The sequence below is a fragment of the Melanerpes formicivorus genome, unplaced genomic scaffold, assembly GCF_026170545.1.
Source record: "Melanerpes formicivorus ecotype bairdi unplaced genomic scaffold, bMelFor1.0.p_v2 SCAF_136, whole genome shotgun sequence".
In the NCBI taxonomy this organism is placed as follows: domain Eukaryota; kingdom Metazoa; phylum Chordata; class Aves; order Piciformes; family Picidae; genus Melanerpes; species Melanerpes formicivorus.
Window position 1 is genome coordinate 918,594 of NW_027142488.1, and position 25,459 is coordinate 944,052.

Genomic DNA, 25,459 nt, shown 5'->3' on the forward strand with positions numbered 1-25,459 from the left:
CACATAGACAACTAACTGTTTACATGGAGACAGACAGGACCATCCCCATGGTGCTGATTCACAGTGTTGGGTGTTGTTCATGCAGCAGCAGGGTTGGTGTTGGGAGAGCCTGAGCTGTGCTGAGGCTCACTCCCCTCACTGCCACCCTCACCAGTGTGCCTGGTGACAGAGGACAAGTCCCTCCCGAGTCATGCCTGCTGGTCACTGGAGAAGATGGAGTACAGAACCCTCTCAGATTGCTGGTGAATAAAGACACCTTCTCATCAGAGTCATGTATTGATTTCTTTAAACTTCATGCTGCCAGTTATCCTGTACAAGAAGGGAGTGTGTGACTTTTGTGAGAAATCTGCTGGGGTTTTAGCCAGGTGTGGAGGATGAGCTTTGCTGTGGCAGCTGTTAAAGCCCAGGCAAGTTGGTTTAGGGGCTGGGGCTGCTCCTCTGCCTGGGAATGCACAGTTCTGGGGAAAAGGAACCCCAGCCTGCTCCTTCCTCTTCTCTTCCCCTCTTCCACTTTTCCATTCTGTTTTCCCCTTCTCCTTCTCCATTTTCTTTCCTTTCTCCCTTTTCCCTTCCCTCTCCTTTTCCCCATTTTCCTTTCCCCTGTCCGTTATCCGTTAATCCCCTTCCTTGTCTGTTATCCCTTTCCTTTCCTGTTCCTTTTCCCTTCCCCCTTTTCGCCTCCTTCCCTTCCCCTCTCCGCCTCCCGCTGTCCCCCTCGCTCCCGTCCCCCCGTCCCCCCCCGCGTGTCCCCGGCTCCGCCGACAGCCCGGGGCCCGATTTCCGCAGAGCCGGGCGGCAGGGGAGGCGCGCGGCCGCCATTTGGCGGGAAGCAGGGCAGGGCGCAGGGCGTCTGCGCGGCGCCGCCGGGGCGCAGGCGCGAGGGGCTGTGCGCAGGCGCCGTGCGCGGTTCTCGGGGCCCGGCGGCAGCGCGGCAGGCTGGCGGTCACCGGCCCAGCGGAGGTGCCGGCTGCAGGTGAGGACTGCGGGGGCTCGGGGGGCGGAGGGGGGCGGCAGGGCCCCCTGTGGCAGGACTAAGGCTTGCTCGGCCGCGTTCTGCCGAGAAGGGTGGCCGGCGCGGGGCTCGCTGCCTGCAGCCACGTTCGGGCCCCTGCCTCCGGCCGCGCTTCAGGTGGCCAGCGGTTAGCCTGTCCTGCCCGTGAGGCTCGGGTGTGTTAAATAACGACTGTGATTAACTCCGCAGTGAGGGAAAGGTGGTTCGTTTCCGGTTTATGTGCTGTAAGCGCCGCTAAGTCTCGGAAGGGGTGGTCGGCCGGCTCACAGGCTTTGAGGGCTTCACGTTTTATCGCATCGTTGCTATGTTGTTCCCCTGTACTGCGCACTGGTGAGGCCACACTTCGGGTCCTGGGTTCAGGTTTGGGCCCTTCACTCCAGTGAGGTCAGCGAGGTGCTGGAGCGTGTCCAGAGGAGAGCAGCGAAGCTGGTGAAGGGTCTGGAGAACAGGTCCTGTGAGGAGCAGCTGAGGGACCTGGGGCTGTTCAGCCTGGAGAAAAGGAGGCTGGGGGAAGGCCTCATTGCTCTCTACGACTCTCAATGGAGGTTGGAGCCGGGTGGGGCTTGTTCTTTTCTCACATGCAACAAGTGACACGATAAGAGGAAATGGCCTCAAGCTGCCTCAGGGAGGTTTAGATTGCACCTGAGGAGCACTTTACAGCGCGGCTTCTCGGGCGCAGGAAGAGACTGCCCGGGGGGTGCTGGGAGTCAGCATGACTGGGGGTGTTTAAGAGACACGTGGATGGGGTGCTGAGGGACATGGTTTGGTGGCACTGCCTAAGCCATTTTGATGATCTCAAAGGTCTCTTCCAACCTCAACAGTTCTATGATTCAGTATTTTGGTTACTAAACCTTAATCTTGGGGCAGAAGCAATGGAAGGGACATGCTGGTAACGCCCTGCAGTCAGGTCTGGCCCAGAAGGTTTCAACCGGCTGCTTATCAGGGCTGTGAAGAGCCTTGGAAGGGTGTGAGAGGGGGTGTGGAATTATGGGGTGCTGCCTGTTTCTGCTTTTACCTCGATATTTTCCACTGGTTCGTTCATGTTTCTTAACACCAGCCTTGTCTGTGCTGAGGCTTTAATAGGAATGGGCTTAAGTAATGCTTGTGGGCAAATTAATGAACACTTAGTGCCTGTAGTTATCTGATAGATTTATTCAGTTATTTAGCCTGAGTGGTCTAAAACTCCTGGAATTGAGTTACTCTATTACACGGTTAGTTCTGTTAGATGCTCACTTTTGAGGCCACACCTGGGTTCAGTTTTGGCCCCCTCAACCCAAAAGGATATTGAGGGGATAGAGCAGGTCCAGAGAAGGGCAGCAGAGCTGGAGAACAGATCTGGTGAGGAGCAGCTGAGGGAAGTGGGGTTGTTCAGCCTGGAGAAAAGGAAACCAAGGGGAGATTTTCTTGCTCTCTCCAACTTCCTGAAAGGGGGTTGGAGCCAGGTGGGGGTTGGTTTCATCTCCCTATTATCAGGTGATACAGTGAGATGAAATGGCCTGAAATTGTGCCAAGGAAGGTTTAGGTTAGGCATGAGTAACACTTTCCTGCAGGAGTGATCAGGCAATGGAACAGGTTGCCCAGGGAGGTGGTGGAATCACCATCTCTGAAGGTGTTCAAAAACTGAGTAGATGTGGCACTCTGGGACATGGTCTAGTTGTTGTTGGTATCTCCAACACTAACTAAAGAAGCCAGCTTTGTATGCAGACTTTCTGGAGTAGCTCAGTGTGTGGGCCAGAGCTACTCATGGAGGAAATAGACGGCTCCCCTTGCACAGGTGTCCTCTCCTGCTGGTAGAACAGAAGCGCTGTAGTGCACTGTGTGCTCACAGCATGTGAGCATGTTTTAGTGGCTTCTAAACATCACCAACACTTAATTTTTGTGACTGGTAGCTATACAAAATTAGAAAATCATGAACTGTTTAAGAGAAGAAATTGTGTTTTTAGGGCTGCCAGCAGATGCATGCAACAGAGAAGAGAAACCAGCCCTTCCCAAAAGCAGTTGTTGAGACAGCTTTGCAGGGCAAAACATGGAGTTTCTAGCTGTATGCCCAGGATAAGTGTCCTGGTGAGCTCCCAGGCTAAATGTGAGCTGTTACCTCATATGTTGAGGCTGCTGCAGAGAAGATAGGGACTATTTCTTCTGTCTGACAGATTTTGTTCTTCTCTGTCAATGCATTTGTAGAAGTGAGAGCAAGCCATTCTGTCTCTTACCAGCACTGAGAGCACTGGGTTTGTGCAGTCTGGAGAAGCGAAGGCTCCAGGGAGACCTTTTGGTAGCCTTTCAGTGCTTAAAGGGTCTGATTAGAAAGCTGGGGACAGACTTTTGGGCTTGTGACAGAACAAGGGGTAATGGTTTGAACTAAAAGAGGAAGAGATTCAGATTGGAGAGAAGGGAGAAATTTTAGACTCTGAGGGTGCTGAGAACATGTCCCAGGTTGCCTGCAGAGCTGATGGATGCCCCATCCCTAGAACCACTGCAGGTCAGGTTGTTTGGGTCTCTAAGAAATCTGCTGTATTTGCAGATGCCCCTGCTGACTGCAGGGGTGTTAGATGACCTTGAAAGGTCCCTTCCCACCCAAACCAGTCTGTGACACAGCTAACAGCACCAGGGTGCTCCATTGCCTAGAATCTGTTAGTCATTAGGACCTGGTTTGACTGCAAGAAGGCTCAGTGGACCACCTTACTCCAAGGCATTGGGTGGTGAAGGTGGGGATCCCTTGAGGCCAGGCACTGCTTGGCAGAGCAGCAGGCAGCCACGTTAGGCTGGAGTAGGCTTTGGGACAAGGGCAGGGCACGGCAGTAGCATTCCAGGAAGATCAGAACAAAGAGTAGGAGGAAGATGGAGTCTGTCCTGAAGGGCAGGAGGAAGCATCTCACACACGAGCTGTGTGTGGGAGAGAACCACTGCATGTCAGGTGGACATTTTATGTGGTCCTCTGATGCTGGATGGGGTTTTTTTTGAAGGCATCATTAATGTGAGATGAGTCTGGTGCTGGGAGTAGTTCTCGGCAGAGGCATCACTTAAGGCATGGATGGTTCATTTCAGCAGGTATTTGTCTTACAGAGAAGTTGCCAGTTTGTAGTAAGGAGGAGAGTTGGGTAAATCTGAACATAATTATCTAGAATAAACTTATACTAGAGTCATAGTAGAAGTCTTGAGTCACTTTTATGCCTCAGTAATGCCCTATGATGCTTTTTGACCAAACCACAATGATTTGTGTGTGCAGATACTAAAAAATACAGCTGCTGTTAACATCTTTAACTGTAAATAAGGCTGGTAGGTGAAGGATCACAGAATGACTTAAGTTGGAAGAGACCTTCGTGATCCTCTAGTCCAACCTAGTAGACCAAAGTGAAGGTGTGTGGCGAAATACAGAGATGCCTGAAGCATCCATGACTCTTAGCTGACATTTCACGCCCAAGTTCCACTTGAATCGTCACTGAGTGCTGAATGTTTTTGTTTCCACAGGATCTTGTAGAGCAGGAACCTCAGCCATGGAGAACTCGGACAATGCAGAGGAGGAGAAGCCAACAGTTAGCAATGACAGCACAGAAAATGGGGCTGACACATCAACAGAAGAACAGCAGATGGACTTTAGTACAGAGATCATGAGTGTGACTGAGATGGAGCAGTCCCCTGATAGTTCCCCGGACCTGAATGAAGAGAACACACAGGAGAGTGAGATCCCCAACATCGAAAGCTTGCAAACGTCAGATATTGAGGCTAACTTCCCTCCAGACTTCGACAAGTTCTGGAAAGTGGTGGAGGACAATCCCCAGGACTTCACAGGATGGGTGTATCTGCTGCAGTATGTAGAGCAGGAGGTCAGTGCCTTCCCCCCATTCTCCCTGAAAGAATGAACACAAATCATGGGTATACTAAGGACAAATCCGGTACAGTGCATTGAGCTTTTGTGGGTGCTGTTTTAACACGGTTACTTAGGACCCCAGCATGGTGGGGATTGGAAGAGACCTCTGGTGATCAGCCAGTCCACCCCCACTGCTAAAGCAGGAGTACCCACAGCAGCTTGCCCAGGATCATAATGTCCTGCTGGGTTTGGAATCTCTTTAGAGAGAGAGACTCCACAGCCTCTCTGGGCAGCCTGCTCCAGGGCTCCAGCACCCTCATACCAAACAAGTTTCTCAGGTGGACGTCCTGGGTTCCAATTTGTGCCTGTTGTTTCTTGTTCTGTCACTGAACACCACTGACAGGAGTCTGGCCTCATCTTCTTTCTGCCCACAGGTCCTTTGGCTCTTGCTGAGCATTGAGAAGATCCCCTCTTGGGCTGCTCTTCTCCATGCTCAACAGCCCCAGGTCTCTCAGCCTTTCCTCCTCAAAGAGATGCTCCAGGCCCCTCAGCATCTTTGCAGCCTCTACTGAACTCTTTCCAATAATTCCCTGTCTCTCTTGAACTGGGGAGCCCAGAATTGGGCCCAGGACTCCAGATGTGACCTTCCTAGGGCAGAGTAGAGGTGGATGAGAACCTCCCTTGACCTGCTGGCCACACTCTTCTTCACATCCCCTAGGAGACCATTGACTTTCTTGTCCACAAGGGCACATTGCTGTCTCCTGGGGAGCTTGTTGCCCACCAGCACTCCCTGGTCCTTCTCTGTGGAACTGCTTTTGAGCAAGCCATTCCTCCCCTGTAGTGGTGCAGGGGCTTATTCCTCCTCAGTTGCAGGACTCTGTTTGTTCTTGTTGAATTTGATGAGGGTCTGCTGTGCCTAACTTTCTAGCATGGCCAGTTGCCCTTGAAAAATGTCATCAGCAGTGATCACAGAATAGAAATGATTGTTTTGAAGTTCTCAGAAATGACCAAATAGAAATGTTTTTTTCTGAAGTCATCAAAGGTGACCAAACCAAAATGATTGCTTTGAAGCCCTCAGAGATGCCCAAGTAGAAATGATTGGTTTTCAGTCATTGGAAGAGGTTACTGACTAACAGGGATCATTTTTAAGACAATATGGAAACAATGGTAGAGGTTAAGCTAACCTGGAGTTGTTTTGAAGGAGAGGATCCATTGCTCTTGTCTCTTTCCTGCAGAACCACCTGCCAGCTGCCAGGAAGGCCTTCGACAGGTTCTTCACCCATTACCCATACTGCTATGGCTACTGGAAGAAGTACGCGGACCTTGAGAAGCGCCACGAGAACGTCAAGCAGTCTGATGAGGTACGTAGGTAGCTGGGCACAGCTCTTGCCGTTGCTCCTGTTGGCCAAAAAATGACTAAGCTCCCACAAGTCATTTGGCTGCCAGTGCCTGCCAGGTTGGTAGGAGTTTGGTGTGCACGTGTCACCCCTGTGGCATCTGTAGCTAATGTTTTTTCTCTTTGTTGGCAGGTGCGTTAAACCTCTACAGTTTGTCAAGCTTTGCAGTGCAAGCCCTCTGTAAATTACACTGCAGCTTAACAAGTAGGGCAGGGCTTTTCTCTCACTTCCCTTTGTTCCTCATTTTTCACAACTCTAGAGTTGGTTTTTTTATTCTTTTTTTTTTGTATTATTCTTTTCTATTTTTTTGCTGGTCACAATTGCTCCATCTCTATTGCATTTTTGGTCAGACGCTGTCAATGATGCTCTAATGGGTCTGTGCCCTATGGTCTGTACCCCAAAGCCTGCCCACACAACCTGGTCAGAATGCAGGGACCGCTGCGCTTTGAAGATCAAGACTCTGCACGTGGAGATCAGAACATTGCCATGTTCTATCCAACCTCCACCCAAATGGTAATGGTAGATTATTTAAACAAAATTCCAGTAATTAGTATGTCCGAGGTTCAGCGGATAACACAGTGTTGCCTCTCTACTGGGACACCATCACCTCTGTCAGCTACAGCTCCTCTTCTCTTCATAGGTTTATCGCAGAGGGCTGCAGGCCATTCCTCTTAGTGTTGATCTCTGGATCCATTATATAAACTTCCTCAAGGAGACCTTGGACCCTTCTGATCCTGAAACCAACAGCACCATCCGAGGGTGAGTTGCGAGCGGGTGGTGACAGACGAGGTCTGCGTGTACCCAAATGTCCAAAAGTGCCTTGTCCACATGTTTATTGAACACTTCCAAGGGTGGTGACTACCGTCTCACTTTGCAGCCTGTTCCAATGCCTGACCACTCTTGCAGGACAGACATTTTTCCTGATGTCCAACCGAAACCTCACCTGAGGCAATTTCAGGCCATTTCCTCTATCACCTGATAGCAGGGAGAAGAGATCAACCTCCACCTAACTTCCAGCCTCCTTTCAGGGAGTTGTAGAGAGCTGAGGTCTCTCCTCAGCCTTTTATTTTCCATATTAAACAACCCCAGTTCCCTCAGCTGCTCCACTAGACCTGTTGTCCAGGCACTTCACCAGCTTCCTTGCCCTTCTCTGGACATGCTCTAGTCCTTCTCAATCTCTGGGAGTGAGGGACCCAAAACTGAACCCAGTACCTAGGGTGTGGCCTCACGATGTCCTACAGGGGCCAAATGTTGTGTCTTGAGAGCTTCACACTGGATGTTAAGAACTACTTTGTGCAGTGATGCAGCAAGTTCCCCAGAGAATCTGGGGAGTTTAATTCCATGGAATTTAGATACGGGGATTTAATTCCTTGGAGATGTTCAGGGTACAGCCAACATGATTCTGACCTCATCTTTGGCTGGCAGTGGTCCTGCTTTTAGTGAGTGGTTGGACCAAAGGTTGATGCAAAACCGTTATTGAGCTGTAAGTTAGCTCCGAGCAACGCGATTGATGTATGGCTGTGTTAAACTGCTAAATAATGGCTTTGGAATCTGACAGGGTGGTAAAGGTCAGGTGTTTTCCTCATGTCTTGCACACCTGCAAGTGGCTTTTCCTGTTGCCTTTATTCAGTTGTGGCAGTGGTAGAGGAGAAGGCGAGTCTGAGCTTCGTGAACTCCTGCAGACACCTAGAGAATACTTTGAACAACTTCAGTCTTGAACACAAGTATGGCTGCGAGTAGATGAGGTTGCTCATAATTGTAGTATCATTAAGGGTGGTAAGGACTTCTAAGATCGTTGAGTCACAGCTTCTAACCAACACCTCTGTGACCACTAGACAAGCCACATCTACTTATGTTTTGAACACCCAATCTTCAAATGGGAGCCACAGCCTCCTTGTGCTCCCACCTCACCCAGGAACAACTGTGCAATGGTTTCCCTTTCAGAGCCTACGAGCATGCAGTGCTGGCTGCGGGGACAGACTTCCGTTCTGACCGGCTCTGGGAGATGTACATCAACTGGGAGAATGAGCAGGGCAACCTGAGGGAGGTGACCTCCATCTATGACCGCATCCTTGGCATCCCGACGCAGCTCTACAGTCATCACTTCCAGAGGTAAAGAGAAACGAGTGATTTCACCCAATCCTAGCACATGCTGGTGGGAAGGACCTCTGGAGATCGTCCAATCCAACCCTCCTTGTTGAAGCAGTGTCACCCACAACAGCTTGTCCAGGATCACAATGGCCAGCTGGGTCTGGAATCTGTTCAGAGAAGGAGATTCCATAACCTCTCTGGGCAGCCAGCTCCAAAGCTCCTTAACCAGAACCTGGGTTAATCAGCCTTCTGTATAACTTCTACAGACCTTTTTGTTTGAACATAAAGTATCTTTCTCTACAGCTGCTCTTATCCTTTGGCATCACTTTTTGATGATGAGTGGTCTGTCATCTTCAGTAGTGAACCACTGGAGTGCATCACCCTTTTATTTCACTTTGAGACAAGAAGGTTTTGGAGCCTGGCAGCTGGCGGAAGCTGCATTTGTGTGTGTGTTGTCAGAAGCTGCATTCTCAGTACCACTCCAATTGATAAATCACCTCAGAGCCCCTCTGGGACTGATTGTTCAGCTCTGGGTGGGCAGAGTGTTGCCACATGAGACATCAAGGTTGTGTTGCATTGTTTCTGCCTGCTCTCAGGTTTAAGGAACACATCCAGAACAACCTGCCTCGGGACTTCCTGACCACGGAGCAGTTTGTCCAGCTGCGCAGGGAGCTTGCCTCAGTCAATGGCCACACTGGGGAGGAGGCGCAGCCAGGAGATGACCTGCCCTCTGGGACTGAAGACATCACTGACCCTGCCAAGGTAGGCAGCCTGAGGGTGCTTAGGGATGTTCCTGCCTTGTTCTGTGCCTGAGGGATGAGTTTAGGTGCAGACAGTTTGGTGTCTATGCAGCTGAGTTGTTCCTCTGGTTCTCTGTGTGTCAGCTTGTCTATGGGACACACCTTCTCAGAGGTAGTAAAGACATGGAGTTAAAAAATTATGGAAGTGGTGTGGAAAGCTTTAAGGGTTAACAGTAATTATACCATATTAGGAAATGAGTACAGAAGTGGCTGGCCAGGCAGCATTGATGGGATGAGGCCAATGGGATGAGGTTCAACAAGGCCAAGTGCCGGGTCCTGCGCTTAGGTCACACCAACCCCATGAATGCTCCAGGAGTGGGGCAGAGTGACTAGAAAGCTGCATAGCAGAGAAAGATCTGGGGGTGCTGGCTGACAGTGGCTGAAGATGAGCCACCAGTGTGCCCAGGTGGCCAAGAAGGCCACCAGCATCCTGGCTTGGATCAGCAGTGGTGTGGCCAGCAGGGTCAGGGAAATGATTGTGCCCTTGTGCTGGGCACTGGAGAGGACACACCTTGAGTTCTGGGTTCAGTTTTGGGGCCTCAGTTCAAGAATGACATTGAAGTGCTGGAGAAGGTCCAGAGAAGGGCAACAAAGTTGATGAAGGGCCTGGAGAACAGGTCAGGTGAGGAGCAGCTGAAGGAACTGGGGTTGTTCAGCCTGAAGAGGAAGCTGAGGGGAGACCTGAGTCTCTACAAATCCATGAAAGGAGGTTGGAGCCAGGTGGGGGCTGGTCTCTTCCACCAAGAAATGAGGGACAGGACAAGAGGAAATGGCCTCAAGTTTCTCCAGAGGAGGTTTAGGTTGGATATTAGATGAAACTTCTTCACTGAAAGTTCAGGTTCTCATACACTGGAACAGGTTGCCCAGGGAGGTGATTGAATGAATCCCCATTCTTGGAGGTGGTGTAAAGACACAGAGATGTGGTGCTGAGGGGTGTGGTTTAGCACCAGCCTTGGTAGAGTCAGAGGATGGTTGGACTCAGTCTTAAATTAGGTCTCTTCCAACCAAAATGATTCTGTGAGCAACTGTGATCCAAGGAAATTGTTCTTCAGTAGTGGTCTGTGGAGGTTCACATCCTTCACAGGCATGTGGAAATGGAGCCATCCAGAGGAACTGTTGATTGAAACCATGTTTGACTTGGGTGAAAATCCATCTTAAATCTCAATTACCTTCAGCATAAAGCAAAACTTGAGGTAGAAAATCAGTTTAGTTGGATTGTGCTGAAGGTAAGGGCACCATGTGGACAGTGTCCCACCCCTTCCCCTGCCCCTTCAAGGCAACATCTCTGGTACTTTGGGTTTATGCACGTGACTGTCACCCTAAAATGCATTTACAAAGGTGATGTGGTGTCTGCCTGTGTCACATCTTCAAACTTGTGTTTTAGCTGGTCACTGAGATAGAGAACATGAGGCACAGAATCATTGAGATTCACCAGGAGATGTTTAACCACAACGAACACGAAGTCAGTAAGAGGTGGACCTTTGAGGAAGCGGTAAGTTTGGGTCTTCTATGTAAGGCAGGAGGTGCAAGAGCTTTGAACATAAACCCTGGAGCTAGGAATTGGGTGACAAACCTTGTGATTGGAGCTGTTGTGGGGCTTTCAGCAAAGATGGGCTTTCACACTCTGCTGTGTTTCTTCTGAAAAGCCAGTTTGTGAGGGCAGCTCTGCCATCTGATCATTGAAATGTGGTTGAGGAGTGCCTGGGGAGAGGTGAGATGGGGTGCTGGTGATGAGTGGTCTTTGAACACATGGTCATGAAGTGTGTGTGTCAGGACTGCCTTGTCGCTGAGGTGCTGCAGGGTAATGCAGTGGAGGAGGTTCTGGCTGCCTGTCCTGAAGGGAGAATGGAATTGGGATGGGTTTGTGTTTCACCATCACGCTCCAAAATCTGAGATCATCTCTGGCTGCAGAGCTAATCCTGTCCTGAAAGGAGAATGGGTTCTCACTCTGAAACCTGGACACAGTTCACTTGAGTTTGCCAACAGGATCCATCAAACCTGCAGCTCCTGTCTACAAACCACTAAGTCATAAATTAGCCTGACCATTTGGCTAGGAGACATTTGCAGGGGCTTCTCGTGTCCCCTGTCCTGTTGCTTATTGCACTAGGCCAGACACCTTATAGGCCAGAAGAACTTTGGAGAACCTTGAGTAGGGCAGCGAGGCTGTAGGGAGCAGGATGTTGGCTGGAGTAGGAGCATCTTCCAGTTGGGAGAGGTCTTGGCCATCAGTCTGCAGCAGATGCTTCTTTGGCTCAGAGGGTTGCTACTGTGGTTGCTTCTGGAACACCATGGTTGCTTATTGGAACAGGTTGTCCAGGGAGGTTGTAGATGCCCCCTCCCTGACATGTTGTAGGCCAGATGGGACAAAGCCTTGAGCAACATGGTCTAGTGGGAGGTGTCCCTGCCCATGGCAGGGTGTTTGGAATCTTTAAGGTCCCTTCCAATCAAACCCATTCTGTGAACTCCAGCACACTGCATGTAACCACTCCTGCTCACATTGACTTTAGAACTGTAACTCAGGTGGGTTCCTCTTTCTGTTCCACCACAACCAGCCCCATACATCATGGAGAAGCAGAGCACTCAAGGCATGTCCTTACAGTAGGGGAGGCTCAAATACACTGGAGTCTTGTGGAAAATGAGGTTATGAGTGAAGGTCTTCTTGGCTCATGAAGCTACAAATGATTACTTAGAAGAATGGTAAAACTGTGGATATGCTGGAGAAAATGTGTAAGAAACAGGGTGTCCTCTTGTTCCTGGCCAGAATCACTACATGTCCTGACAAAAGAGAGTATTTGGAACAGGTTTTCCAGAGATGTGATTGAGACCCCATCCCTGGACACATTCAAGGTCGAGCTTGATGTAGCCCTTGGCAGCCTGATCTAGTTGGAGGTGTCCCTGCTCACTGCAGGGGAGCTGGACAAGATGACCTTTGAGTATCCCTTCCAACCCAATGCATTCTGTGATCTGTTCTGTGGATACCAACATGATAGACCTACGAGGTGTCTGAAATACACATTTTGTCTTGGAATGGATAGACAAAGGAACATGGTTTGCTTAAGGAACATGGTTTAGCACTGGACTCAGTTGGGTTAGATAGTGGTTGGACTTGATGATCTTAAAGGTCTTTTCCATCCAAAATGATCCTATGAGTTTATTGTAGCAGTGAAGAGCCTTGGGTTCCATAGTAGGGTTCAGTGAGGAGCATGGAGGGGGTGATTTGCTTTACATTCCAGGTGGGTGTAAAGGATTGAACATTAACTTCTTAATTATTGTGAGTTCTTGATGTGTTGTGTGGATGTCCCTGAGATGGAATTGCAGTACAGGAAAGAAATGATCAGGTAAAGGTAAAGATGGAGAGAGGAAAAGCAAGATCTCTGGAAGGATGCTCTGCTGCCTGTAGGTCAAAGCAGTGCTAGTACAGTAAGTACTTCAGCTCTCTATGTGGAATGCATTCATTGGTGTTCATCTTTGGGGTTCTTCAGCTGGGAGAAAAGGAAGCTGAGGGGAGATGTTTGGCTCTACAACTCTTTGAAAGAAGGTTGAAGCCAGGTGGGGGTTGGTCTCCTCTCCTAAGGAACAAGTGATAGGACAAGAGGAAATGGCCTCAGATTACACCAGGGGAGGTTTAGTTTGCACGTGAGGAATGAATTTTTCCCCAGAAGGGTTGCCAAGGTCTGGTCCAGGCTTCCCAGTGCAGTGGTGGAGTCCCCATCCCTGGGTTTTAAAGCCATGTAGATGTGGTGCTGAGGGACATGGTTTAGTGGTGACCTGGCAGTGCTGGGCTAATGTTTTGACTAGATAATCTTTGAGACCTTCATCAACCTCTATGATTCCATGATAATGTTGCTGTTACATTGTGACCACAGGTTTTAAAGGGATCAGCATCACCGAGTTCTTGCTCATCTTCTGTAACCACTTTGCACTCCAAGAGCTTTCTAGAGCAAGAAGTGCCTAGCCTAGAATAATACCAGCAGCATCTCTTGATCAGCACTTGGGTAACCCCAGTAGATCTGGCTGGATAATGTCCTTGGACATAAGGAGGAAGTTTGGACATTAGGAGGAAGTTCTTCACTATGAGGGTGGTGAGACACTGAAACAGGTTGCCCAGTAATGCAGTTGAGGCTCCGTCCATGGAGGCACTTGAGATCAGACTTGACTGGGCTCTGGGCAGCCCAGTCTAGTTGCAGATGTCCCTGCTGACTGCAGGGCAGTTGGACAAGATGACCTTTGAGGGTCTCTTCCAACCCAATGCGATCTGTGATTGGTGTGGTCCCACAGTCCCACTGATTGAAGTGGTGTTGCTTGACTCTTGCAGATCAAGAGGCCTTACTTTCATGTCAAACCTCTGGAGAAAATTCAGCTGAAAAACTGGAAAGAGTACTTAGAGTTTGAGATAGAGAATGGCACTCACGAGCGAGTCGTGGTCCTCTTTGAGAGATGTGTTATTTCATGTGCCCTCTATGAGGACTTCTGGATTAAGGTAAGGGAGAAGTGGTTTGCCACCCATCATCTCCTTGCCGCTGGCAATACCTTGACCTAGTGACTAACCTTTTGTACTCTTTGTGGAACGTTGTTCATATATAACTATATCTGTTGCATTAGGAGATGGTCTGCTTGCAACCAGATTTGACTGCTGCATATGCCAACTTCGTTGCCTCTCTACGTCCTTCCTTACAGAAACTAGTCTAGTGGTTCCATAAAGGTGCTGAATGGGTTTAAAACAAAAGAATTTTATCACTCTGGCATGTTTGGAAAGGCAAATACAAGCTTTAAACTCTCCCATCTCTGCTCTGTTTTCAACCATAGTATGCCAAATACATGGAGAATCATAGTATTGAAGGAGTGAGGCATGTCTACAGCAGGGCTTGCACAATACACCTGCCTAAGAAACCCATGGTTCACATGTTGTGGGCAGCCTTTGAGGAGCAGCAGGGTAAGAGCAACCCCGGGGTTCTGCTGGGAGGGATTCTGGTGGTCAGGAGGCTGTTGGGTGTCTCCTATCCTAAAGCATCTCAACCGGTGTTTCAGGCAACATTGATGAAGCCAGGAGGATCTTGAAGACCTTTGAGGAGTGTATTCTAGGGCTAGCCATGATCCGCCTGCGCAGAGTCAGCTTGGAGCGCAGGCACGGCAACATGGAAGAAGCTGAGCACCTGCTGGAAGAGGCTATGAGGAACGCCAAGTCCCTCACTGAGTCCTCCTTTTATGCCATCAAATTAGCTCGGCACCTCTTCAAAGTACAGAAAAACCTTCCAAAGGCAAGAAAAGTGCTGTCAGAAGCCATAGACATGGACAAAGTATGTGTTCCCTCCTTGCTGTCCTTAACAAACCAAACCAACCCCCAAAGATCACCAGTCTTCTCTCTCTGAAGCATTTCTTTCCAAGTAGGGCAACAATGATGACAGGAGTTGTAGCTGTAATGGTTCATTACTGCGTGGAGACACCAGTCCCTCTAAACTGAGGTTGCCCTACTTGTAGCTTGCAGCTCTTGCTCTATACCTTCATTTTTCCTTGGAGAATCTCTCTTTTCGTGGAGAATCTCACTCTTCCAGATGTGTGTTCATCTCAAGAGTGAACAAAACCTGTGGGCTTGTAGAGTTTGTAGGTGTTGGGCACTCTACATGCTCTTAGCTCAGTGCTAGGAAAGCGTGATGTGTCTTTTTGCAACGTTAGGTCATTTCTATGTGTCAGGCCAGGTCAGAGATGACCAATGTGACTAAAACCCCTTTTGTTGACTGTTTTGGCATACAGTTCATGGTGTGACTGTTCTGGTGTGCTTGTGGTAGAGATACATTGACCACTAAATACCTAACATGGCCAGGGCACAGCTTCTAATGCATCTTTTGCACAGGAAAACACGAAGCTCTATCTCAACTTGCTGGAAATGGAGTACAGTGGTGACCTCAAGCAAAACGAGGAGAACATCTTGAGCTGCTTTGATAAAGCTGTCAACGGAGAACTCTCCATTAAAATGAGGATTACCTTTTCACAGCGAAAAGTGGAATTCCTGGAAGATTTTGGTTCTGATGTAAACAAGTAAGAGGGCAACCTGTGCAGCAGCCAAGTTAGGGTCACTTTAAGAGTGCTGGGAGAAGTGGTAGGCTTAGCATCCATTAAATGGTGCCTTTCACACCATCAGCTCTTTGTTGGTGGGTGATTTTCTCAACCAAATTCCCGGGTTTAGATAGTGAGAGTGTGGGTGGCAGGACCAGGAGTGTGATTATCCCCCTGTACAGGACATTGCTGAGACCACACCTTGAGTGTATTGGTTTCAGTTTTGGGCCCCTCACTCCAAGGACATTGAGAGGCTGGAGCATGTCCAGAGAAGGCCAAGAAAGCTGGTGAAGGGTCTGGAGAACAGGTCTGGTGAGGAGCAGCTGAGGGAACTGGGGTTGTTTAGTCTGGAGGGAGTCTGAGTGGAGACCTCACTGCTCTCTACAACTCCCTGGAAGGAGGTTGGAGCCAGGTGGGGATTGGTCTCTTCTCCCTACATGTATCATCAGGTGGATGATCACTGAGCTTGGTTTAGAATGGGGTTTGGGTGCCTGATCCCTGGAGCAGGCTGCCCAGAGAAGTTGTGGAGTCTCCTCCTCTGGAGAATTTCCAAACCCAGCTGGACATTGTGATCCTGGCAAGCTGCTGTGGGTTACCCTGCTTTAGCAGTGAGGTTGGACTAGATGATCTCCAGAGGTCCCTTCCAGCCCCATCATGCTGGGATTTGGGGATTCTGTGTACCTGTGGAACATTTTAATGTGGTTGCTCCTGTGTTTACAATGTTGATGTGAGAACAGGTTTCTCTGTTGTCTTCCTTAGGCTTCTGGATGCATATGATGAACATCAGGCACTTCTGAAGGAGCAGGACTCTTTGAAAAGGCGAGCAGAGAACGGGTAGGAAAGAATTCTTCTGGGGTGTGAACCCAGCTGGACTGATGGAGCAGTGTGGGGTGGCTGGAACAGGCACTAAGCTATAGCTGAGAGAACTTGGAAATGCTCCCTCCTTGGAGGTGTTCCAGGCCAGGCCAGATGAGGCCTTGAGCAACCTGGTCTAGTGGAAGTTGTCCCTGCCCAAGGCAGGGAGGTTAAAACTAGGTGATCTTGAAGGTCCTTTCCAACCCAAAACACTCTGTGATTCTACAAATCTATGAAATGCTTAAAATACTTCTGATAACAGTCTTGGAGAGGTGTTTTTTCCTTCAATGTGTGAATACTTACTAAAGTTTCACTGTGGATTTATAGTTTTTCACATAAATACAGATATTTTTCAGCTTTATGCCTATTATTTGCAAGACTAAAATCCCTGGTTTCTGGTCACTTGATGTTAGGTCAGTGGTTGGACTCGATGATCTTAGAGGTCTTTTCCAACCAAAACAGTTCTGTGATTCTATAAAGTAAATATGCTTTCAGCACAAACATGGCTTTTTCTGTCTCAGTTTGAGCACCAGAAGGATTTGAACACCAGAGCATAGAATCATAGAACTGTTTGGGTAGGAAAAGCCCTCTAGGATCATCGAGTCCAGCCACTGAACCAACCGTGTCCCAGAGTTCCATGTCCACACATTTCCTGAAACCTCCAGGGATGGTGACTCCCCCACCTCCCTGGGCAGCCTGTTCCAATGCCTGACCACTCTTGCAGGGAAGATATTTTTCCTAATATCCAACCTAAACCTCCCCTGACGCAATTTCAGGGCATTTCCTCTTGTTTTGTCACTTGACACTAGAGAGACCAGCCCCTACCTGACTCCAACCTCCTTTGAGGGAATTGTAGAGAGCAATGAGGTCTCCCCTCAGCCTCCTATTCTTCAGGCTGAACAACCCCAGTTCCCTCAGCTGCTCCTCACCAGTCCTGTTCTCCAGACTCTTCACCAGCTTTGTTGCTGCTGCTTCTTGAAGCACAGTTTACTGTCCTCTAAATGAAATTATTCTACCCTACTGGGACAGGCCAATGAATATTAAAGTAGTCCTTCCTCTTAGCCATTGCATCATTCCCCATGCACAGATCAGCCCAGAACCTAACCTCTGACACATTCACAAGTAGCTGTTTAATTTCACAGGTCAGAGGAGCCAGATGAGAAGAAAATGCTGACTGATGACCCAGCTCTGGCATCAGCACAGATGATGGATGGAGACATGCAAGCCAACCAGGCAGCCTACAACTACAACGCCTGGTACCAGGTGGGTGTGGGGGGCCCTCCTGGACATTGTGGCTGTAGCAATGGCCCAGTGTCAGCTGGAGAGGAAAGCCTGGAGTCAAGCTAGAGCTCCTGGTTTTGTGCATTCCTCTCTAGACTCTATGCATGGCTCTCTGTGCACCAACATCATGGAATCACAGAGTGGTTTGGGTTGTAAGGGACCTTTAAAGCTCATTTAGTCCAACAGTGCAGTGAGCAGGGGCATCTTCACCTAGAGCAGCTTGCTCAGATGTGTGGTTGGGTGTTTAGATGTTTACATTAAGAGAAGTGTGACAGTTGAGATTGTGACATTGCTGGTGAAGGGCAATGGACCTGTGTGTGCTGAAACATTTGGCCAGATGACCCACCTCAAGATGTCAGTTTACCATGTGATAGTCACTTTCTCTGGCTAGTAGTTTCTGTGACATCTTGCTCAAGATGAGTCTGCCACAGCTTGGGTTTGTGACTATTCTTCCATGGCACTTCACTTCATCCTCTGGAGTGGCATAAAGCACTCTGACTTAGTCAAGTCATACCTTGGTTTCCTCTTCTTGCCTGTAGCTCCAGCAGCCTCCAGGATATGCTCTGCTTGCTTTTGGCCTGACTGGCCATTTGATGTCCTGCCTTGTCCAATGGGCAGGCTGGAAAATCAGAGCTTCAAGTCTGCCTTCCTGTAGGATGTTAAGATGGGAAGGGTGGGTATTGCAGGCATGGACTTCTGCTTCTCCTGAGTTGTGAAGCATGACAGGTCCAACTGAGATGTTTGATGAAGGAGTTAATGGAAACTTTAGACTGAGAGGAACCTGCTAAGCTCATGGGGGAAGCATTTGCAGATGGGACACAAAGTGGTAGTGTATCGCTGTGGTTTAGAACTGCCCCCATCAAGTGTTCTTTGCAGAGCCAGGTGGTGAAAGGTATCTCACCAAGCATGGGGACACTGCCAGGACAGCTGCTCCAAGCTGTGAAACACAGCCATTGGGAATAGCAGACTTGGTGTGGATGGAGATCTCAGTCCTGTGCTACACAGGGCAAGAGGATGGGGCCAGACTCTTTTCATTGGTTCCCAGTGACAGGAAAGGAGTAGAGGTCACAAACTGAAACCCAATAGCTTCCATCTGAAGATGAGGAGAAGCTTCTTCAGTGTGAGGGTGCTGGAGCCCTGGAGCAGGCTGCCTGGAAAGGTGGCAGAATCTCCTACTCTGGAGAGCTTCCAAACCCTTCTGGCCATTGTGATCCTGGACAAGGTGCTGTGGGTGCCCCTGCTTTAGCAGGGGCCTTGGACTGGAAGATCTCCAGACGTCCCTTCCAACCCCACCATGTTGGGATTCTGTGGTTCCAGTGACAAGAGGTTGAAATCCTCTCAGTGACAGTCATTATGGGGTGTCCTTTGGAGCAAAGGCAGTCAGTAACTCTTGCCCTGTGTTGTTGCTTTCCAGTACAACTACCAGAATGCCTGGAATTACGGACAGTATTACCACCCAACTTGATCCCGGGAGCAGCTGGAGCTCACCGTGCTGCAGTTTCAACCAAGATGGAATAAAAATAATAATAAAAAAAAATCTCTATTTTTCTAAGTGGGGGCTGTGAAAGGACTGCTGTCATAGCTGCTTTTGGGTCTTCTGCATGTGAAAGGAGCTGATGTTCACAGGGTATGTGTGCAGTAACTGATCAGTGGTATCTGTCCGACTCTAGCTGACCATCAACCCATTGGTTTTGTTAATTCCCTGCGCTAATGGATGGAGAGAGCTGAGGAGTTCAGTCCTGGCATGATTCCATAGATTGAGTTGGTGAAGCTGTAGGGCTTTGGTGTCTCCTTGAACTGCTGCAGGACACAAGGAGGTTGGGACAGCACCAGGACCTGCGCTACGGTGAGACGTCCTCTGTGTCCCACTCCAAATCCCAACCTGCTTTTTGTTGTCACCATGGAATCTCCTCACCTTTGAAGGCAACCTCTGCCAGCTGCTTTCTCTCCATGAGATCAGAGAGGAAGAGGCTGTGCAAAAAATGATGTTCTTTTATAAAGCACAAATGGTGTCTGGGGTGAGTTTTGTATCTAGAGTTTCTCATGTACACAGTGTGTGAGCAAACATTTGTGTTGGGTTTTTTTCATTTTGATCAAAGTGATCATTCCCATTTTTTGTAATAAAAGCAAGGAATGCAGTAGTCCTCTTGAGTTTTCTTGGGTTACCTCTCTCCAACCAGGACTAAAGGGGGTGTGTGGGCGGGCTCAGTTCAAACTGGAGCAACTATGGCATGTGGACACCTTGGGAATGGTTGGGACATGTCTGTAGTTTGCTTCTAGAACCTGGCATTTCCATAAAACACCTTTACAGGAGAGGTGGAGTGGGTTTTCTTTATCTAAATGAAGCACCTCCCAGAGTCTTAAGTAATTTCTTTCCTTTTCTGCTATTTCAAATAAAAGAGCTGTCTTAGAGAAGACATGAGCTAGGTCTCACAGTACCTCCTTCTCAGTCAACACCAAGGGACAGTACCAGCCATGGCCACTCCACATGGATCTGCTTCTTGCAGCAGTTCCCTGGGGCTCTATCCAAGTTTTCCCCCACAGTAAGAGAAGGGAGTTTGATGGTGAGCAGAGACACAAGAGAGGAACTCACATGCACATACAAACTAAGTTTCTTTAGTGGTGTCACTGTACAGCAGTTGGGAGCAGGGCAAACAGACTGGGTTGGGGGACAAGGCCACAGTTGTAACTATTTCCTGGAGTTACAAGAGCAGAACTGCATTGTCAGGAGCTTTCTTGATCCTAAAATGGATTCCCCAGCAGCAGAGGAAAGGGGATTTCACTCAATATCCACCAGTTCTACCTCAAAGAAAAGCTTTGCATTGGGCGGAATCCTGTGGACATACATTAAGGAATGTTAACATCAAGCACAGACCCTACCAGAGCCAAGGCATTGCTGACTGGGAGGTGAGTTACCAGCTGTTCTGGGCCCCCTCTGCTAGGTTTCCACTTCACTGACCACATCAACATTTTGGCTGCTGTCTGCCACCAGCTGTCATGGGTTCCCATGTCCCACATGGCAGGGGGCTGGAGTGAGATGATCCCTTCCAACCCCGCCTATCCTGTGGTTCTCATTGTTCCCATCCCTCTAAAAGCAGCTGAGTTGTCTCCATTTTGACCTTCCTCTGGGAGGAGGTCAGACTGTCCTGCTGCCCTACAGAGGGAAAAGGAATGGCCAGGGAGCCACTGAAATGACCATGAGATAGGATTTCAGTGAGAATGTTCCTTTCCTCTGGTAAAAGAAACATGGCTGCTTGATGCTGCAGCATCACTCAGTTCTGTATTTCAACCTTCTGCCTCTACATCTGGAGCAGAACTTCCCTCCAACCTCCACTATACCTGATAGTATTCCCCACTATTGCTGTGGGAAGAAGCAGATGGAGAATAGGATGTTCTTCTCTCCATGAGTTCTCTCTGCAGGTGTTAGTATTCTAAGCCTGCTGTGAGTGACAAATGCTCCCACCATCATACCCCTGGCCATAGAACACTTGATTCCACCAAGGATGTCCAAGCTAGTTGAGTAAGAAGTTGCAAAAGGATACTTGGCATCAGGCTGCCCCTTCTTGCCATATGCCCACTCAGGTTCAATCTCCAGCTGAGCCTTCTCTCCTTTACTCATCGTGAGGAGGGCTTCATCCCACTGAAAAACAAATCAGCCCCAACTCAAACCAACCACAGCAGAACACAAAGGTCAGCTTCATACAATCACAGAACAGTTTGGGTTGGAAGAGACTATCAAGATTACCTGGTTCCAAACCCCCTGCCATGGGCAGGGACATCTCCTGCTACACCAGGTTGCTCCAGGCCTCATCCAGCCTGGCCCTGAACACCTCCCAGGAGGGGGCATACACTGCCTCCTAGAGCAACCTGCTTCTGTGTCTTCAGAGTGCCTCAGTCCCAAAGAGCTCTGCAGGAGTGCTGATGCTCCACCACTGATTCTGTTTCAGGTCTGGTCCCTGGCCCTGCCCAAAGCTGCTATGGGGCTCAGCACTCTATCAGTTTCACCAAAGCCAGCTGCTCAAAGGAGATAGCTGGCACCCACACAAACCTGGCAGCAAACAGGCTGAAGGAACACTCAAGCCCACTGCTGCTTCTGCAGAGCTGACCATGTGCCCAGGGACACTGTCCCCAGCTCTGATCCTGTCACATATAAGGGCCTTCTTCCCAACAGTAGCAGAAGTATAGATGAGGCTGGAATGGGTTTGGGTTGTTTTCTAAGTCAAGTAATCAGAAGATCACCCAAACACAGCATGCTGGGGTTGGAAGGGACCTCTGGAGATCATCCGGTCCAACCCCACTCCTAAAGCTGAATCATCCACAGCAGCTTGCCCAGGATCACAATTGTCCAGCTAGGTTTGGAATCTCTCCAGAGAAGGAGACTCCATAACCATCCTGGGCAGCCTGATCCAGGGATCCAGCGGCCTCACACCATACAAGTTCCTCCTTGCACTCTTACCTCATGCACACAGCCACCAACTTCACCACAGGCTCAGCAGCAGCAAGACAAAAGTTCAGCACCTCACTTGCTGTGCACCTATGTTGGTATCTCGCAGACATACCAAGTTCACACCAGTGTCTGTGACTTCCACTCTAACAGAAGGATGTGAAGAACACTTGTTTATTCTTTGGCCAGATATCCCCCTCACACAGCTCTCACCAGCTCTGCTGAAACACTTGGTGCTGGAGGGAGCAGAGGAATCACAGAATTGTTTGGGTTGCAAAAGCCCTCAAGGAACATCGAGTCCAACCTTCAAGCCAACACCACTGTAGCCATTAAACCATGTCCCAGAGTGCCATGTCCACTCACTTCTTAAAACACCTCCCTGGGCAGCCTATTCCAATGCCTGACCACTCTTGTAGGAAAGGAATTGTTCTTCATATCCACCCTAAACCTCCCCTGGTGCAATTTCAGGCTATTTCCTCTTGTTCTATCACCTAATATTGGGGAGAAGAGACCAAACCCCCCACATGGCTCCAACCTCCTTTCAGGGAGTTGTAGAGAGCCACAAGGTCTTCCCTCAGCCTCCTCTTTTCCAGACTAACACCAGTTCCCTCATCTGCTCTTGACCAGACCTGTTCTTCAGACCCTTCACCAGCTTCATTGCCCTTCTCTTGATATGCTCCAGCACATTTGCCCAGGGAGGTGGTGGAGTCACCATCCCTGGAGGTGTTCAAGAGGGGACTGGATGTGGCACTTGGTGCCATGGTTTAGTCATGAGGTCTGTGGTGACAGGTTGGACTTGATGATCTTTGAGGTCTCTTCCAACCTTGGTGATTCTGAGATTAGTGTTAGAGCATCCAACTGCAACTCATTTCAGTGAACCAGAGCAGCTAAAATTTGGAGTTTCAGCATCCAGGTCTGAGTTAATGGTTGAAATGAACTATGGTTTTGTGGCCACAGCAGTCTTAGGCTGTCAGTTGGACTCAGTGACCTGGGAGGTCTCTTCAACCAAACCAATTCTGTGTAGGAGGCAAATGGCAAGATGCTGAGCGAAAACAACCTTCTGACAGACTAAAGCACACTGAATGTACCCAGTGATTGATGGAGCCCCAGCAACCTGATAACCCTCCAGCTGTGCCAAGCACTAGACAGACAGGCACAAGAGACTGAGCTCCTCCTGAGGAGCATGATGTTGTTCCACTCTTCTTCACCCACTATTTCAGGAGGGGAATGTCACTGCAGATGGGTGAGTGCATCTTGGAGGGACAAATACAACCTGCAGATGCAGACGCTTCCAACTCTGTACCCAAGAGCAGCAGCTCGAAATCTGTTCCCCACCAGTCAGAATTCCTGCAGAATGGAAACTTTGGGCATTCTGAGGGAGTTGTTAATGAGTTACTTACACCTCTGATGACTTTTCCTACGCCAACTTTGAAACTTAAAGGCTTGGCTGCTTTCTTCTTCTTTGCACCTGGAAGAGAGTTTTATGTCCGTTTGCTTTAATGTCCCACCAGTACACCCCGCACTGCTGCCTACAGTTGCTATTCTGAGCATGCCTTGCATAAATATCTGTTCTTAGCATATTATTTTTAGCCCACTCTCAGATGTTTTTTTAGGGGAAAACTTAGTGCTGTGCACTAAAAATATTCATCTCCACAGGGGATACACTACACCAAGCTTCTTCCAATCACTTTCATTCCAGCGTCTCTGTCTTCAAGGCCTTATTACAGAAGTACACCAAAATTTGTCTTTTTAGAGAAACTAACTGTTGGTGCTTGAGTTCTAGAGACAAGGGAAGTTTCCCAAGCAGGAACCATCTTTCCTGTTTTCAGTTTCAGCCCTGACTAAATCCCTGCATTTCACATTCTCTCCAGCCTGGAGAATGCCAAACATTGAGGTCTGGCAAGACGCAGCAGTTGTCACTTGACACCAGCCAGCCTTAAAATACTGCTGTGCATTCTCTCATGGAGAAATCAGGTTGCAGAGACACCTCTAAGTCAGCTCCAGAAGCAGTTTGCCTGGACTCCTGCCACACACATCTCCCAGAATTTTGTTTAATGAGTCCAGTTAATTTCCTCCACGTGCACTGGTAACAAAAGCCAGGCAGTATTAGATAGGGTCTTACTTGTCTGAATGTTGGTATCGAAGACTGTTCCATCCTGTAGCTTTCCTGTATACCAGCAATGGACAGTGTCTCCTTTCTTTGGGAAGTTGGTTTTATCACCCTTCTTTAAAATGGATTTTGTGTACTTTGGTGGCCCCTGGGTTCATGGAAAAAAAAATAGAGAGAGATGATTGCAGCATTAACCAGTCTCACACCAGTGACCTTCAAGATCAAACGAGCACTTGGTTTGGTGCAGTGAATGGACACATTCAAAGTTAATAAATGGCATGGTTTTGGGCCCCTCACTTCAAGGAGGTCATTGAGGGGCTAGAGCCAGTCCACAAAGAGCAACAAAGCTGGTGAAGGGTCTGGAGAACTGGTCTAGTGAGGAGCAGCTGAGGGAAGTGGGATTGCTCAGCCTGAAGAAAAGGAGACTGAGGGGAGATATTCTGGTTCTCTACAGCTCCCTGAAAGGAGGTTTGAGCTAGGTAGGGGGTGGTCCCTTCTCCCCAGTATCAGGTAATCAAAGCAGAGGAAATGGCCTGAACTTGTGCTAGGGGAGGTTTGGGTTGGATACTCACAAAATTTCTTTCCTGCAAGAGTGGTCATGCATTGGAACAGGCTGCCCAGAGCAGTGGTGGAGTCACCATCCCTGGAGGTGTTCAAGAAACATGTGGACATGGAGCTTTGGAACATGATTTAATGGCCATAGACATGTTGGGGCAATGATTGAATTTGATGCTCTTTGATGTCTCTTCCAACTCAAGCAATTCTGTGATTCTACATGCTCCTGCAGTGCTGTAAGATTTGGGCAATATGTGGCACAGTTCTCAGCCTAAAGCACAGCTTTGAGAGAGATGCCCACCACTAACTCAAGTTATGGAAGCTGGATAACAGCAAGTCACGATGCAAACACCAGATGAATTGCTCTAAACAGGTTTTTGAGACCAGTTTAATTTGGCTGCCCCACACAATGGCTCAAACAACACAACACCAACCTCATCCACTGCCTCCTCGGGCTTTGCTGCTTTGCCCTTGGCCTCCTCTGCCTTCACAGGCTTTGCCTTCTCCACTGCCTTCTCCGCACTGTCTGTGCCCTTGAACCTCTGAGGAGAAAAAGAGAAGCTGCAGCCATCAACAAGCACCCCCTGTCCCCCAACCTCCCTGCCCCAAACCCTCCAGCCCCACAGCCCCTCACCTGCGTGTGGAAGAGCTGCGTGTAGGCCGCGATCAGCTGCTCCTTATTCGCCGTCTTAGCCACATTCTTCACCTGCCCCAGAAGCTTGTGCTCGGCCAGAAACTGCAGAGACAAGCCAGTAAGGAGGAGGAAAGGGAGGACATAAAACCTTTGTACGCGTCAACCACCGGCCTTACCGCCTGGGCTGCGTGCTCCTGAAGGAATTTAATGATATCCTTCTTGGGCAGCGCTTCACTCCTCAGTTCCTCAGCACTCCAGGGCTGCGCCGGGCCCGCCGTGGCCGCCGCCATTTTCCCGCCTGCAGCTGCCGCCGCCGCCGCCGCCTCCTCCTCCCGGTACCGCCCAACTTTCCCGTCGATCCCGCGGCAGCCGGCGGCGGGGAGCGGCACCGCCCCCCGCCCCTCCCCGCCCGCTCCTC

The 25,459-nt window shown here is 49.3% G+C and overlaps 2 protein-coding genes and 1 non-coding gene across 5 annotated transcripts; 2 read left to right on the top strand and 1 right to left on the bottom strand.

Annotated features, from left to right (window-relative positions):
* The first annotated feature begins 190 nt into the window (after window positions 1-190).
* Window positions 191-19,436, top strand: LOC137456758 (pre-mRNA-processing factor 39-like). Of its 3 annotated transcripts, none has more exons than XM_068168361.1 (14): window positions 191-242; window positions 4,481-4,836; window positions 6,056-6,181; window positions 6,858-6,976; window positions 8,162-8,329; window positions 8,905-9,070; window positions 10,493-10,600; window positions 13,424-13,588; window positions 13,915-14,041; window positions 14,137-14,405; window positions 14,960-15,144; window positions 15,922-15,996; window positions 17,160-17,280; window positions 18,713-19,436. In XM_068168361.1, exons 1-14 carry the CDS (start codon window positions 191-193, stop codon window positions 18,761-18,763), a joined length of 2,088 nt encoding a protein of 695 aa, XP_068024462.1. In that variant the 3' UTR covers window positions 18,764-19,436. The 3 variants fall into 3 exon arrangements, with proteins under 3 accessions (XP_068024462.1, XP_068024463.1, XP_068024464.1); XM_068168362.1 differs by lacking the exon at window positions 191-242 and adding an exon at window positions 909-973; XM_068168363.1 differs by lacking the exons at window positions 191-242; window positions 4,481-4,836; window positions 6,056-6,181 and adding an exon at window positions 6,205-6,730.
* LOC137456762 (small nucleolar RNA SNORD127) lies at window positions 14,496-14,577 on the top strand. Its single transcript, XR_010991103.1, has one exon. It is a non-coding gene; the product is annotated as a small nucleolar RNA SNORD127 (small nucleolar RNA).
* A 458-nt stretch (window positions 19,437-19,894) lies between the features above and the next one.
* LOC137456760 (peptidyl-prolyl cis-trans isomerase FKBP3-like) lies at window positions 19,895-25,389 on the bottom strand. Its single transcript, XM_068168364.1, has 7 exons — window positions 25,218-25,389; window positions 25,042-25,143; window positions 24,842-24,949; window positions 23,865-24,000; window positions 23,143-23,210; window positions 20,841-20,938; window positions 19,895-20,132 (listed from the first exon to the last, which is right to left on the bottom strand). The coding sequence occupies exons 1-7, from the start codon at window positions 25,329-25,331 to the stop codon at window positions 20,078-20,080; spliced, it is 681 nt and encodes a 226-aa protein (XP_068024465.1). The 5' UTR covers window positions 25,332-25,389; the 3' UTR covers window positions 19,895-20,077.
* Between the last annotated feature and the right edge of the window lie 70 nt (window positions 25,390-25,459).

Coding starts and splice junctions, on each gene's coding strand:
- LOC137456758 (XM_068168361.1), top strand. CDS start 191: ATGCCTGCTGGTCACTGGAGAAGATGGAGTACAGAACCCTCTCAGATT. Junction 6,977..8,161: donor ACCAACAGCACCATCCGAGG/GTGAGTTGCGAG, acceptor TTTCCCTTTCAG/AGCCTACGAGCATGCAGTGC. Junction 10,601..13,423: donor GGTGGACCTTTGAGGAAGCG/GTAAGTTTGGGT, acceptor TGACTCTTGCAG/ATCAAGAGGCCTTACTTTCA.
- LOC137456760 (XM_068168364.1), bottom strand. CDS start 25,331: ATGGCGGCGGCCACGGCGGGCCCGGCGCAGCCCTGGAGTGCTGAGGAA. Junction 24,001..24,841: donor CCGAGGAGGCAGTGGATGAG/GTTGGTGTTGTG, acceptor CCATGAACCCAG/GGGCCACCAAAGTACACAAA. Junction 20,939..23,142: donor TAGGAAAAGTCATCAGAGGT/GTAAGTAACTCA, acceptor TTTGTTTTTCAG/TGGGATGAAGCCCTCCTCAC.